The sequence below is a fragment of the Calypte anna genome, chromosome Z, assembly GCF_003957555.1.
Source record: "Calypte anna isolate BGI_N300 chromosome Z, bCalAnn1_v1.p, whole genome shotgun sequence".
Lineage (NCBI taxonomy): Eukaryota > Metazoa > Chordata > Aves > Apodiformes > Trochilidae > Calypte > Calypte anna.
Genome location: NC_044274.1, coordinates 27,066,226 through 27,079,972, shown reverse-complemented (window position 1 = coordinate 27,079,972; position 13,747 = coordinate 27,066,226). Strand labels below are relative to the sequence as shown.

Genomic DNA, 13,747 nt, shown 5'->3' with positions numbered 1-13,747 from the left:
CGCACACCAGGAAAACGCGGCACCAAACGCAGCACCTCCCTCCGGCTTCTCGCCTAGAGGCCGAGCCCGCACCACCGGCACTCCGCGGCCTCGACCTGCCGGGCCTGGCCCAGCCCGCCGTGCCGGCAGAGGGCACACTGACTCGGAGCCGGCCCAGTGCCGGGCCCTTCCCCGCGCCGCGCTCCGCTCCCTCCTCCCCGGGCAGGGCACCGGGAGGGGCTCATTGGCCCAGCGGCCGCCAGCCTCGCTTTCCGCCCCGTCACGTGGCCTGGCGCTGGGCTTCAGCGGGACGTGGCCCCTCTTCCGCGGCCGGAAGCGGCGAACCGGGGCGTCCGAGAGCGGGTTCCGCTGCTGTCGGTGCCGGTCGGTGCCAGCTCGTACTGCCCGCCTCCCGCCATGCACCCGCGGCGCCCCGAGGGCTTCGACGGCCTGGGCTACCGTGGGAGCGGCCGGGAGGAGCTGGGCCTCGGCGCCAGGCCCTTCGGCAGTGCTTCGGAGCTTGGCCACTGGGTGACCAGCCCCCCCGACATCCCCGGCAGCCGCAATCTGCACTGGGGGGAGAAGACTCCTCCGTACGGGGCGGGAACCCCTCTGGGGACCTCCGGCCTCAACGAAGAGCCCAGCCTTGGGCCGGGCGGAGCCGGTAAGGGAGAACCCGGCCCGGGCGGGGCCGCCGGCTTTTCGCCGTTCCGCCTCTCCGCCGCTTTGCTCCGGCTCCCGACCTCCCCGTATGCGGGTGACCTGTCGGGGCGGGCAAGGGCGAGCGGGCAGCAGCCATGCTCTGTGCCGCGGCCTCTCCGCGCTCGTCCGAGCGCCGCCCGCCCCTGCTGGCCCTGACCCCCACCTCGCCAGGCCCGGAGTCGCGGTGCCGTCGCGGGCGGGTTATGCTGAGGCGCCTGGGGGAAAGGCCTTGAGAGGGAAGGAAACCTGCTGCATAGCCTCCGGGCTCTGCTGCGCTCTGCAGTACACGCAGATACCATTGGGAGTGCCCGAAGTTAAGGGGCAGCTTCTTGTTAAGCAGCGTGTGGGCAGCTGCCTATTGCTCGTGTAAACGGGATCCTGCAGTCTCCTGTAAGGGGAGAACCTACCTTTGAGTCTTAGATGTTTGGGTTTTGGGTTTTTTTCGAGTCAGTGTTGAGGCTTTGTGTCTTCTGGCTGCTTTATTTATACGCTGGAAAAGTAAAAAGGATACGGCATGAACTCCTGAAGCTGACTCCCCCCAGCCCTCTCACCCACATCCATGAATGTGATGGAACTATGGAACTGGTAGAATTTGAGGAAGCAACTGTATTCAAGGCTTTTCCAGTAATGGTTGGGAAAACAGAGTGGAAATCCTCGGAAGTACAGTATTATTTTATGATATGTACAGAATCACGGTCACAGTCAGTGAAAGTGAAGTGAATTAAGGGAAACTTGATAAAAGTAGGTAGGCGACTGAACATTGTCTTTAATTGCAAGGATGTGCTATAGCAGTTTAGATATATTTGAGTATCACAGCTTTATGAAGTATGAATTTTATTGATGAGTGCACCTTTTAAAAAAATTTTTTTTAAAAGCACAGCCCTTAGTTCGATTTCTGTCTATGCAAGCACTACTTAAGTATTCTTCTGATCTTAGATACTTGGACTCTACCCCCCCCCCCCTTTTTTTTTTCCTCTATATGCTCATGGAGGGTATGATGAATCTGTCTTTTGGAAGTCTTGATAAGAAGTTACTGTATCACTGAGTCCAGTTTCTGCAAGTGGAGAGTTTGATCCCAGGACACTACCATATCTGTGTTGGCCTCCAGTGATGTTACTGGCACTACCCATGCCTGCAGCCTGCATGTGCCCTTTAGTTCTGATGCTCTTTTAAAAAATCTTTTCAGGTACTTCCATTGTGTCAATGTTTGTCTGATAGCAGACAACAGAGAATTTAACCTAGTTTCAGCAGTTCTCTAATAACCTGATTTGTACAGTGCAATGGAGATAAACACCTGTATTAAAAATTTGCATCATACAGACATTTGCTATGTTATCAATGGTGTCTTACATTACATTTTCCAGAGTTTCTCTTTTTACTGTTTAAAAAAGTATTTTCTCCACAGGTAGCTAAATTTATATTTCAGAATTGGTGTAAGCTGTTACGAATGTAGCTTTTTCAATGGTTGCTTTGAGTTAGATTTTTTAGATACTAAAGTACCCTTTTACTATTCACTTTATCTCCTTTTTTCCCCTGTGGATGTTTTAAGACAATATTATATTTATAGACGTCTGTATAAGCTCCACTGAAGTCCAGAGTGCAGATATTTCTGGGCGAATAACTGTCCTCTTGCTGTGTTACCATGAATGTTGTAGTTTAGTGCTTCTGATTTTCTGAAGTGAGCACTTCTTACTTTGTGATTCTCACTGCTTTATAATCTCTTTTCATTTTTTTTACAGACCAGTTGAACAGATTTGCAGGCTTTGGTATTGGCCTTGCAAGGTAGGAGTCATGCATTACTTTTAAGTAGTAAAGCTGTAGTTCTCTTGTGATGCCTATGTACTTTTATATTGGGGTTTTTTTTTATGCCAGTGGTCTTAACCAGTTGAGATCCCTTTAGAAATCTACTACCTGAAATCCATGTAGATTTCTGTTCTCTTTAACTGAAGGGTTTATCACAATGCTTTAATGAGCAATGATTTCACTGAATCACAGAATTAGTCAAGTTGGAAAGGACCTCTGTTTCTGAATTTGTCACTTCTATTAAAATTTTTTACGATAATGAGAATGTTTTTAAAAAGGTGAAAATGTATATTGCCAAAGTATCCTGGGATAGTGGTGTTTCTCTAGCCAAGTGATCTCATAGCCATTTTGTTCTGTATTATGGCAATGCTCATGAATGATGATATTTTTGGGAAAGTGGTGGACTTCGACATGCAATTTCAGATCTTAAACTGTCAGGTGTAAGGATCATGATAAGCTTAGGTTTTTTTTGTAGAATGCTACTCAGCCACACTCACCAGAGCACTAGAGTAAGTTTTTCTTGGTCAACATGCTGATGCAGCCTGTGAAAGCATAGAAAGTGAATTTTTCTTGTCTTGTAAAAGTTAAGTCTAAAAACGTTTTACTCCTTGTTGACTTGAACACGAGACTTAGTGCTTCTCTTTTCACAACACTGGAGTATGTGTTTCACTGATCCAGTTAGACCAACCTAAGAAGCTATGTCAGTTGAGGACTGAGGACCTAGTGTGTACTTCCAGAGTAAGAGGTGGCTGGTTTACTTGATTGCCAGACTGTCCTGCTCCTTGTCTGATTATCACCTTTGATGCCCGTCAGAACTTCTTTTAACCAATTTGACTCTAACTAAAACAAAAGAGTCCGTTTAAAAGATGGATTATTTTTTTTGCTGTTTCACTTAAGTTCATTACCTGTGAGTTGCTGAGTTGCCTAGCTGTAAAAGAAAGCACCAGTTAGTTGGACCAGATAGGGACATGATGACAAGGAAGGACTAGGAATGACTATTTTTGGCTAGTAATGATTTGATCAATCAGATCATCCCATCTCAACTGCTTTCACTCTTCTACTGCTTTCTGTGCAGTGTGTCCTCTTCCTCATTCAGACTCCTTAATGAGGCTGTTACACTTTGTTAAATCTTTGTAAAAGATTTGAGGAGGAGGAAGGGGTTGAAATAGCCCATCCAAACATACCAAGTGCTGTTTGATTTCTTTCCAACCTTCTCAAGTTCATATCCCAACAGAGTACCAGCAAATGGAGTGGAGCCATAAGGCAGGAACATGTTGATCTGCTTTAGGACCAGAGAGATTGTAGTGTGGCTCAGTTTTCCTTTTGAACTAATATTTTGATGAAATTTTTGATTTCATCAAACATGATAGAATTTTCCACATCTAAAGCACCATGGCCATTACAAGTAAAATGGCCATGTAGTTTTGGGAAAGAGTGGACCAACTTTATATTATTGCTGAGAGCAAGCCTCCCTGCTTTTCTGCTTTTGCGTTTGCACCAAGGCTCAAGTCAGAAATTTTGTAGAAAACAGACATAAGAAAAGATTAGTTTTTGTGAAGTTAGTTGAGTTAGCTACTAGGAGAGCAGCTGGAGTAGGGGGAAATTTTCAACCCTTTTGGTAGTGAAAAGTATTAGCTTAATAGTTATGAAACTGTAAGCTCAATACTTCCTGTGCCAAGCAGTACTTTTTTTATTCAGAGTAAAATCCCTCTAAGAGCCCTACGCCAGATAATCCCATAGGCTGGTGGTCTGAACTGAGACTTGTACAAAACCTGGAGGTTTTGCTTTTCTAATCTGTATTGCAGGTTTGAATCACATACAGGTGAGTATTCTAAACACTCGGGTACTTTGAGGTTTATGAGTAGCTTCTTTGCATGGCTGTGATCAGAAATACTACTGTAAAACAGAGAACTTCCTGTTGAAGGTTTGATTTGAAATACTGTTTTTGGGAGTGGAGAGAAAGTTGGTTCTGGGAAGAATAATTTTCTGACAGCAAAACATGTCAGCTGTTCCTACCAGTCCTCTGACCCTGCTATGGAGAGCCTTGATCAATAATGTGGCATGGGGAATGAGCATAAAACTGGAAACTAATCTTTCCATAATTCTGGCTCTGGCTTTTTCCATCATGTTTTGCAGAGGGAAGGTTAAAGACACTTCTTATGTTGTTTCTCCTATAAAAATTATCTCTATATATGTGGGCTTTTTTGTAGCTAAGGTATGTGTCAGGTTCTTTGACATTTGCTCCTTTACAGTATTGGCAGGCTATCAGCCATCCAAAATGCCTCATTATTTCACTAGATAATGTGTAGTTTTTCCAAATATTGTTATAATGTAGTTAGGGAAAAATAACAAGCTTTTTCTAATAGATTTACGATTACTTCCTATGCTTAAAATACACTTTTCTTTTAAAGCCTATTTACAGAGAATGTATTGGCACATCCTTGCATTGTTCTGCGTCGGCAGTGTCAGGTATGTCTTTAATATTAACTCTTCCAGCCAGAACTCTGGTATACAGTGATATTTCTGTTCTTTCATACTGTGTAGAGTATAAGAAATCTTTACAGTTCTCATGGGGCAACTGCTAGGTTAACATGTTTTCATTTGTGGCATACATATTTTCCTTTCTGAGTTTTAGGTTACCATGAACATTCTTGGGAATTTTTGTTTGAGAAGTAAAAAATTAATTACAGCAGCTGAGTGTTTTACAGTCTGTGGAGAAAATTCCATCTCCCCACTTATGCACAGGTTGTTTTGTTTCCAGTATTTTCTGGTTTATGCTTGCTTTATTGCTTACAGTTTTCTCATACAAATACTTTAATATTTTGCCTGTTTTCCTCAGTCTCACAAATTTTAACCATTCTTGGGTCACCTTAGATGGTCTTTACAGAGATAAAGTTCTTATTTTGAAATTGCCTTTTCCTCTAGAGTTGTAACATCTGCAAGAGTGTTTATAAAACTGCAATTACTTTATATTTATCACAGGTTAACTATCATGCTCGAAATTACCATCTCACTCCGTTTACTATTGTCAATATCATGTACAGCATCAATAAGACACAGGTCAGTATTTGCTATCAGACTGTATCTGAGCAATGAAGGTTACTTCAGCATATATGTACTTTGAACTCTTTAACTCCTTATGTAACTGGTTGTTAAAAACATAGCCCTTGTAAGGGTTTGTTATTTTTAGGTTGGCAAGAATGTTTCAAGAAGAAAAGCTGTTGTAGAAAGGTTTTAATAATACCTTACACAATACTTTTTTATAAGTAGTACAGTATTCAGTGGGGAAGATTTTCAGGTGTTAGAAATCAAAAAGTCACTGAAATCTATATGTTCTTATTTAGATTCTAAAAAAAAATTCCTTGTGTGGTTAAAGAGATTATCGAAATTACTAATTCCAAAGATAGTATTACATGAATTTCCAATCTTACATGGGAATGGCGATCCTGAAACTCATATCAGCAGACAGTAAGAAAAGACTTTCTGTATTTCTTAGAGATGAGTTTTAACACCCTGAGCTCATTTTGTCCATAGAAAACGGTGTTATACACCATTAGTTATACACTAATACCAGAGTATTAGCAGTGAGAGATATGCCTCCAAAGTTGTTAAAAATGGAAATAATGAGGACCAAAAGTTACTTCAGAGTTGAAAAATTAGTTGTCTCCTCAACTTTGTGGTAGTGAAATTTCATAGTTGAATTGTAGCCCTTTACAGTCTGAATTTGCTGGAATTTTATAAAAATAAGATAAAAAAGGTTTCTGATTTTTATGTTGCATGAATCAAAATGTGGTGTGTATTTCAAAATGCAGGGTCCAAGAGCTCTCTGGAAAGGAATGGGCAGCACTTTCATTGTTCAGGGTATCACCCTGGGAACAGAAGGCATCATCAGTGAATTTACACCTTTGCCAAGGTACTGCAGGGTTTTTATATTGTTTTTTTTTCTTTACATCTGCTAGTAAGCTGATCATCATTTGCCATCTTACACTGAAAGTGTTGGAAATGTAAAGCTGTTTAAAAAAATGTACTTGCTTAGTACAGTCAGGCATTGAAAAAATGCTGTCAGTACAGTATGGTTGTCTGGGCAAAGACAACCATGCAACTAAGAAACAGACTCTGGGAGCTTTGTATGCTTGGTATGTCTGCCCACTGTTCTGAGTATAGAAATAAGGTAGCAAATTTGATTTTGGTGTAATTTCATCATAATCAAATAATTCCTACCTTTTGTTTCATATTTTCATGTGTATTGTGTGGCATTAGTCAATACCATGTCTAAAGTAAAAAGTCCTAGTTTTATTAACTGAAATACAGAAAACTTAAGTGACTAATGAACTGATATCTTGCTGAACATTTTCAGTATCCTTGATAGATCACAGAACAGAATGGAACTGAAAGTGACTTGATTTTAAAGATGGTAGATCCAGGCAAGCTGAAATGATCAAACTGGTGCATATATGCATTTACTAACAAAAGTAAATATTTTCAGGTTCAGGTATTTTTGAAAAGTTTATCAAAAGCATTTCTTCCTTAAATTGGGTGGGGCCCATATTTAAGCTTTTTGGTCATCTCATGCTTCATATGTAATTGAAATTCCCAGGCATACACTTCTTTCTGAGTGTGACTTGTTCTGATGTTTAACTAGTGCTGTAGAGAATGCTTAAGTTCATCAAATGGGTTATAATGTTTACATTTTCACCATTCTGATTTCTGTTCAGTGTAAGCAAGGGCTTTTTTTCTTGTGGGCGAGTTGTTTATTAACTGGAAAAGCAAGCTCTTGTTGCTGCCAGAAGAAGCAATCCTTTCTGCTGGTACCTGCTGCTACTTTTGTCAGTGGTACACCCATCCTGGTGCCAGCACGGTATGTGAACAGTCATGAAATGAACCGGATTGAGGAAGTAATCTGGTAAAAGTGGATCTCTTGTGTGTGCACAACCCCAGGCAGTTCTCTACTGGTTGCCCTCCCTTTTTAATGTCATCGTGCATGCTTGGCCTGTCACAAGGAAGGGAGACGTCAATTCCATTTCTGCATCATGGTATTATAAAAGAATCTCCTTGTTTTAGGAGAGGGAGCCAGAAATGGGTATTATTTTTGTGACAAGGTGAATGTGGTTCTGTACTAGACAAACACGCTCCATAATTGTTCTTTCACTGCAGGAATGGTTACGTCTAGAGGACTGACAAATGAGGCTCTCATAATTACAAACAGTTTGGTTTAGAGCTAGAGACACCTTATTAATAATCGAAACCTTCTTTGATAGAATATCTAACATGCCTGAATAAATTCTAGAAGTTAAGCATGATTTCGTAAATGTGTAGCTGATGTGTTCTTCCCCTGTGGGAAATCCTTCAACATAAACCAAAAGTAGAGCACCAGTATGAGAACTGGATGTTGACATCCATGAAAGAAATACCTGAGAATAATGCATTCTTATCTGTATTAAGGTAAATACTTCTCTTTTTAGAGAGCTTTCGCATAAGTGGAACTTCAAGCAGATAGGTGGACACCTTTTACTCAAAGGGTAAGTATAGCATGAATTACCTTATATCTTGGTATCAAAACATTAGTAAAAGTATTTAATGTACTATATTAGTTTAATCTGCAGCTATGATTGCTTGACAGGGTGCTAGTAGTAATTTTCAAATTCTGATTTTTTTGAGCAAACTTCATTGCTTATGCCACTTTCACAGACTTGTTTTCTCTTACTAGATCCTTGTGTCTATATGGAACCTAACTAACTTAAAGGATTAGATTCTTCTAGGAATAAAATTATGATGTCTGAGAGACCTGAATCTATCTGGTCACATGGAAAGAGATTTAACAGAACTTCAGACTGAAGTTAAAAATTAAAAAATTTAGTTATGTTAATTTTTTCTCAGGCGTGACTTGGTAGATAACTTTCAACTTGCATATGCATATTTGGCTAAAATTATAGTATTGTCATGATCCTAATTCTTGTGTTGTTAATTTCTACAGTTTAACACATGTGATAGCAATGCCTTTTTATTCTGCCAGCCTGATTGAAACTGTCCAGGTAATTTACATATATTTACAATACTTTAAAAGGTACTCTTACCCTCCTTATAGATCAGGGTATGTCTAGAGGTGAGTCTGACTTTGGATTCAGATTTATATTGTAGTAGTTGAATTTGTTCTGATTGAGATGGTATGACTTACTAGTTGAAAAGAAGTATTTATTATGATGGCTATACAAATTGTGCTATCTCAAGCATAGACCTAAAACTGCAGACACATTTAATATAGATGGAATTTTATTGCCTATGAAATAAGGACAATTATATCTACATGTTCTACAGATAAACCGTAAAGAAGTTTTTCACATGTAAAGTTTTGAAAAGGCTTGCTAGGCAAGCTGTTGCAGTGACTGCCTTTTTGTGTAACAACTATAAAGCTTTTACAGAATTTTATATTTGTTTGGCTAGGATACTGAACTTTGCTGTTTCTGGTGTATTTTCAGTCAACTTTTTCCTTTTAAATTTTCACTTGGCCCTTCCATAGTCATGAAAATAAATTTCTAGACCAGTCACTTAAGATACAGCTTAGCTTGTTCTTTAACCATGCAGAGTAAGCCATAGCACTGTATTGGAAATGATCTTTCAGTGACTAACAGCTGGAGAGAGAGACAGGGTTCAGTTATGCAAAGCTATCCATAAAAGAGTTGCTCTTAATTATTATGATAGTATCTTTGTGCAGCCAATGGAATTCCTACTGTAAAGTGATTGGAGGGTAGTCGCTCATGTCATCAAAATAATAATTTTCATTCATAGTATAGACAAGCTGTAAGGACTGTCAGTGCTGGTTTAGATCCAGCTGTTTAAGCCTACACTTCAAGTGCTGGTAGATGTCTACAAAATGGTGCTTTCTCTGTGGAGAAGAGGCAAACAAGGCTAACTTCCACAGTTCCTTAATTTCAGCATGTACTTCAGAGGCAGGACCTCTTAAGGGACAGGATTCTTCTCTGTGCAAGGTTTAAAGGATCCAGAAGGTAACAGGCTGTTTTGCCTGAACTAGCCACATTATGGATTAACAGGACTGATGAGATTAAGCAGCTGCACTGGGGCATATAGATAGACTTCCAACAACAAATTCCCACTCTCTTGGTATTTAAGAATACTTGGTTACTTGGTATCTAAGAAGCCCTCTTAATGTCTCCTGTAAGATTTTTCTGAAAACAATGTTCCATGAATCCAGCTTGTGTGGGTATCTGCATTTGTTGAAGTCTTGGGAAGGTTTAACTGGTCTTATACTGGGAAGCTGTAGGAAGCTTGTTTCCTGGAGAACAGCTTTACCTTAAGCTATAATACTGGAACTAGAAACAGTGGCAGAACACTGTTCATATGTCTTGGATAGGTAACAGGCCACAGAATGAAATTCAGATATCCTTCTGCTTGTATTTTAATCTGCGACATTGGACATGGGAACATATTTACCAATGAACTATAAAAAATAATTCAGACCCTGTCCAATGTCTACAACATAAATAATTAGAAAGTAGCTTAATTGGAAAATACTTCTCCTTCAATTATACTCAGATCTGAGAGTTTTAGGATTAGTAGGTTCAGCTGTGTGCAAGTATTTTACTGAATAGTTGTATATCTACTGTATGAAATGTATTCTCTAGTTCCTGGAAATGTCATCATGAACTTTTGTTATTAACACAGCAGAGGCAATGATACCATTTGTGAAGATTGTATTTACACAGTATTAACCAGTGCAGGGAGGCAGCTTGCAGGTTAGCATTGTACACCTGTACTACAGGAGGACAATGACCAATAAAAATTATAAATGTAAAATATTGTGGGATTTTTTACTAGTAGTTTTATAATAACTCTGATTGTTACAGCTCTGATAAACCATGCTGTTCATCAGTGTTAGTCTGACACTCTTCTCCAAATAAATGTATTCCATCAAAATAACTATAAATAGTAGAAATATGTAGCTGTCACTTCACTGTTTTTGTCTTTAACATTTTGAACCACATGGTGGCACATTTGCAAAAGTAAGCACAGTTTTGAAGTGAAGTGACTACAATGAAGGAATCAGTAAATCTTACGATGCTGAACTTGTATTTCAAGTATGAAACACATTAAATTTTCAAGTATTTGAACTAGTTTATCTTCTATGCAGACTGACCATGAAGGTTTTGCAGGCTGTTAATCCTTCAGAGTACTGAGGAATATTCTGCTGGTTTATCCTGGCATGAAGTCAGGACTTAGCCAGCGTGGACTCAGAGATTTGGGCATTGAGGAAAGCTCCCAAATTGTGAATTTTGGGTGTAACAGATGATAAAATATGATTTTATATAAGCATTAAAAGGGGGAACAATGTCTTCGTCTTAATCATACAGCCATAGGTAGAATAAAACAGAAGATAATTACTAAGTGAATTCTTCATTTTTCAGTACGTAAACAAAATGGTTACCCCTTTTATAAGAGGTATAAGGGAACGGAAATATTCCAAGCTGAAACTATTAAATTAAAATTTAAAATTTTCTTCAAGTGAGTAGAGTTACAGTCCTTAAAGGGAAGGATTTTTAAATTAGATACTTACTTTCTGACATTTTGATCCAGAAGCAGGCATTTTTGAAGGTTTTTTTGTTTGGGTTTTTTTGTTTGGTTTTTTTTTTTGAAGACTCATACTTCCATCAGCAGGCTGGAAGTTGAATTTCTCTGGTAGTAACACAGATAACTGGAGTGTCCATTAAATGAAGTATTCATTTTTTTATAAATGCAAGTTTACTTTAATGCTGTCAAAACTGTAGGGCCACAGGATTTGTATCAGTATAGCTGTATGTCTGCAACTGAATGCAGATGTTCAACTCTTGCCAAGTTCAGTGAGCAATGGTAGAAGTCAGCATGATCAGGAAATAGGCAGCATAAGTTGTAACTATTCCATTGTGCCTGTAGAGTGAAATAATTCGAGATAATCCTGGCATTTTGGACTGCGTCAAAGAAGGAATTGGAAGAGTTGTAGGCATGGGAGTACCCCACAGCAAGCGTCTCCTTCCACTGATGGTCTTGACTTTCCCAACTGCTCTCCATGGAGTTCTTCACTATGTCATCAGCTCCATTGTCCAGAAGCTTGTTTTGTGTGTTCTGAAAAGGGATAATTCCCACAGCCTACCATCTGAGGGTTCCACTTCTGTGCAGAGCATGCTTGATGCCTATTTTCCAGAACTGATTGCTAGCTTTGCTGCCAGCCTTATCGCTGATGTCATGCTGTACCCACTGGAGACCGTTCTACACCGCCTCCACATCCAAGGGACACGCACAATAATTGACAATACAGATCTTGGCTACGAAGTTCTTCCAATCAATACTCAGTATGAGGGAATGAAAGACTGCATAAATACTATAAAACGGGAAGAAGGGATGGTGGGTTTTTATAAAGGATTTGGAGCTGTTATTGTACAGTATACCTTGCATGTGGCACTTCTACAGCTTACCAAAATCATTTACTCAACACTGCTTCAAAATGTTTCTTAATATGTGCAGGTGTGGATTTAGTACAGTGGACACGATTGACTTATTAACCTAATTGTTTAAAATAGCTTAGGAACTTAAGCTTGAAGAATCCACCTTATGGATTCTCCTTACACTGTAAAAGAACATAAAAAATGGGGATATAGTTTCCTAAGTGTAATTAAAGAAGTACTGTATAAATTTAAAATTATAAACACAAATATATAATGTGTGGTCGTATAGAAGGGAATCAGATTTCAGATGTGGTTGGAGTGGGGATTACCAGTTAACTCTTACCCCTGAAATGGCTATGAATGGATATGAATTCTCAATTGCTTTTATAAAACATCACATGTGATATTTAATTTGGACTGCTAGGCAGTTCAAAGCAGTTTATGTTGTAAGAACTTGCAAGTGTGAGAGTGAGTTTGTGTTTTAAAAATATTTTCAACTTAAATGTTAATGGAGCTATGAGCAAAATGGAAACTGTAAAAGTAACTTCAGTAGATATAAATGTCATCATTTAAAGGTACATAGAAAATTCTAATTTGCTGCAGCGTGGCAGAAGACGATGAAGAATCCTTTGCTTTGTACAAAATAAACTTGAGTTTGGGCAAAGTTGCACAGAATGCAGATTCTGCTGACTTTTCTTTGCAAGGGTTGCAGTAAGTGAAGTGTGTGAATAAAGCACATTAGAAACACCTGCATGTGTAAGTCCCATTTTTAGTCAACTTCACACCAATAACATCAGGGTTTAATTTTACTCTGCTACTTCATATAGGAGTAGAATAACCTTACAAATATTTATAGTATCAGTGTTCAAAATGTATAGGAAGCATAAAAAAATAATTGGCTATTTCTCAAGTTTTCTCTTTTGTTAGAGCTAAGAATTATGTGCACAATTATCTGCACAGTACTTGGTACTGATGTCCTTCATTTAAAATTTCTGCTGGATTAGATTCTTGGTGGAGCAGAATTAAGTTTATATGCAAGCAAATGGCTGAGATGTACCATTTTTGCCCTCTTCTCTAGTAAATCAAGACTTTCCATCTGAAAATGAGTTCTGGGCATTCTAAATAATTTAGTCCTTCCTGGTTTCATCAGTAAATATGAAAGTTGGAGAGGGGAATGATATTTAGCAAATTAAACAAGCATGTGGAGAGTTGCTTTTACACTGTATGAAAGGCTACTGCCTCTTTCACACTTTCATGTGACAAGTCTATCTTTGTGAATATTGTAAATTGATGTGCATTTTAATAATTAACCATTGTATAGTGTTACCACTTATGGAAAGTACTAATGACAAAATGAGTTGCTGTTCATAAGTTCTGACTTTAAATCATTTGCGTGTCTACTATTAATCTGAAATTCATGTATTGTCAGTGTATAAGTGTTGAAAGTATAGTGAACTTGGGTTTTATTTTTAAATGTTGTTAATTGCAAATTTAGTGTATAGAATGAAAGCAATGAAATAAAATGAGAATTCATTGTAAATATTTTGAAGTAATTCACTAAAGAGGCACGTAAAGAATCCCAGTTTTTGCTTATATTTTATTGTGTAGGCTTCTGAGTGCATTTTTCAAGTTCCTCAACTTTCCTAGGTACAGGAATGTGTTGAATTAAACTACATCCAAGAACTTGGTTAAAATGTTCAATTCCTGGTTTATACTTTTACGTTTCTGTGAATATGAAGAGGGCAATATGAGGCAGTCATCCATATTGGAGAGGATCCTGGTAGGTCATGTAGTCAAAATTCCTGCTCTAAGCAAGGACAACATTGACT

General features: G+C 39.0%; 1 protein-coding gene across 1 annotated transcript; it reads left to right on the top strand.

Moving 5' to 3' along the window:
• Nucleotides 1–209: 209 nt before the first annotated feature.
• Nucleotides 210–12,665, top strand: SLC25A46 (solute carrier family 25 member 46). Its single transcript, XM_030467722.1, has 8 exons — nucleotides 210–643; nucleotides 2,421–2,463; nucleotides 4,896–4,953; nucleotides 5,467–5,544; nucleotides 6,297–6,397; nucleotides 7,947–8,003; nucleotides 8,459–8,516; nucleotides 11,410–12,665. Exons 1-8 carry the CDS (start codon nucleotides 397–399, stop codon nucleotides 11,986–11,988), a joined length of 1,221 nt encoding a protein of 406 aa, XP_030323582.1. The 5' UTR covers nucleotides 210–396; the 3' UTR covers nucleotides 11,989–12,665.
• The last annotated feature ends 1,082 nt before the right edge of the window (nucleotides 12,666–13,747 follow it).

Excerpts from the sequence above, each read along its gene's own strand:
- SLC25A46 (XM_030467722.1), top strand. The coding sequence starts at position 397 with ATGCACCCGCGGCGCCCCGAGGGCTTCGACGGCCTGGGCTACCGTGGG. Across the intron at positions 2,464-4,895 it reads TTTGGTATTGGCCTTGCAAG|CCTATTTACAGAGAATGTAT; the intron begins GTAGGAGTCATG and ends TTTCTTTTAAAG. Across the intron at positions 8,004-8,458 it reads GGACACCTTTTACTCAAAGG|TTTAACACATGTGATAGCAA; the intron begins GTAAGTATAGCA and ends TAATTTCTACAG.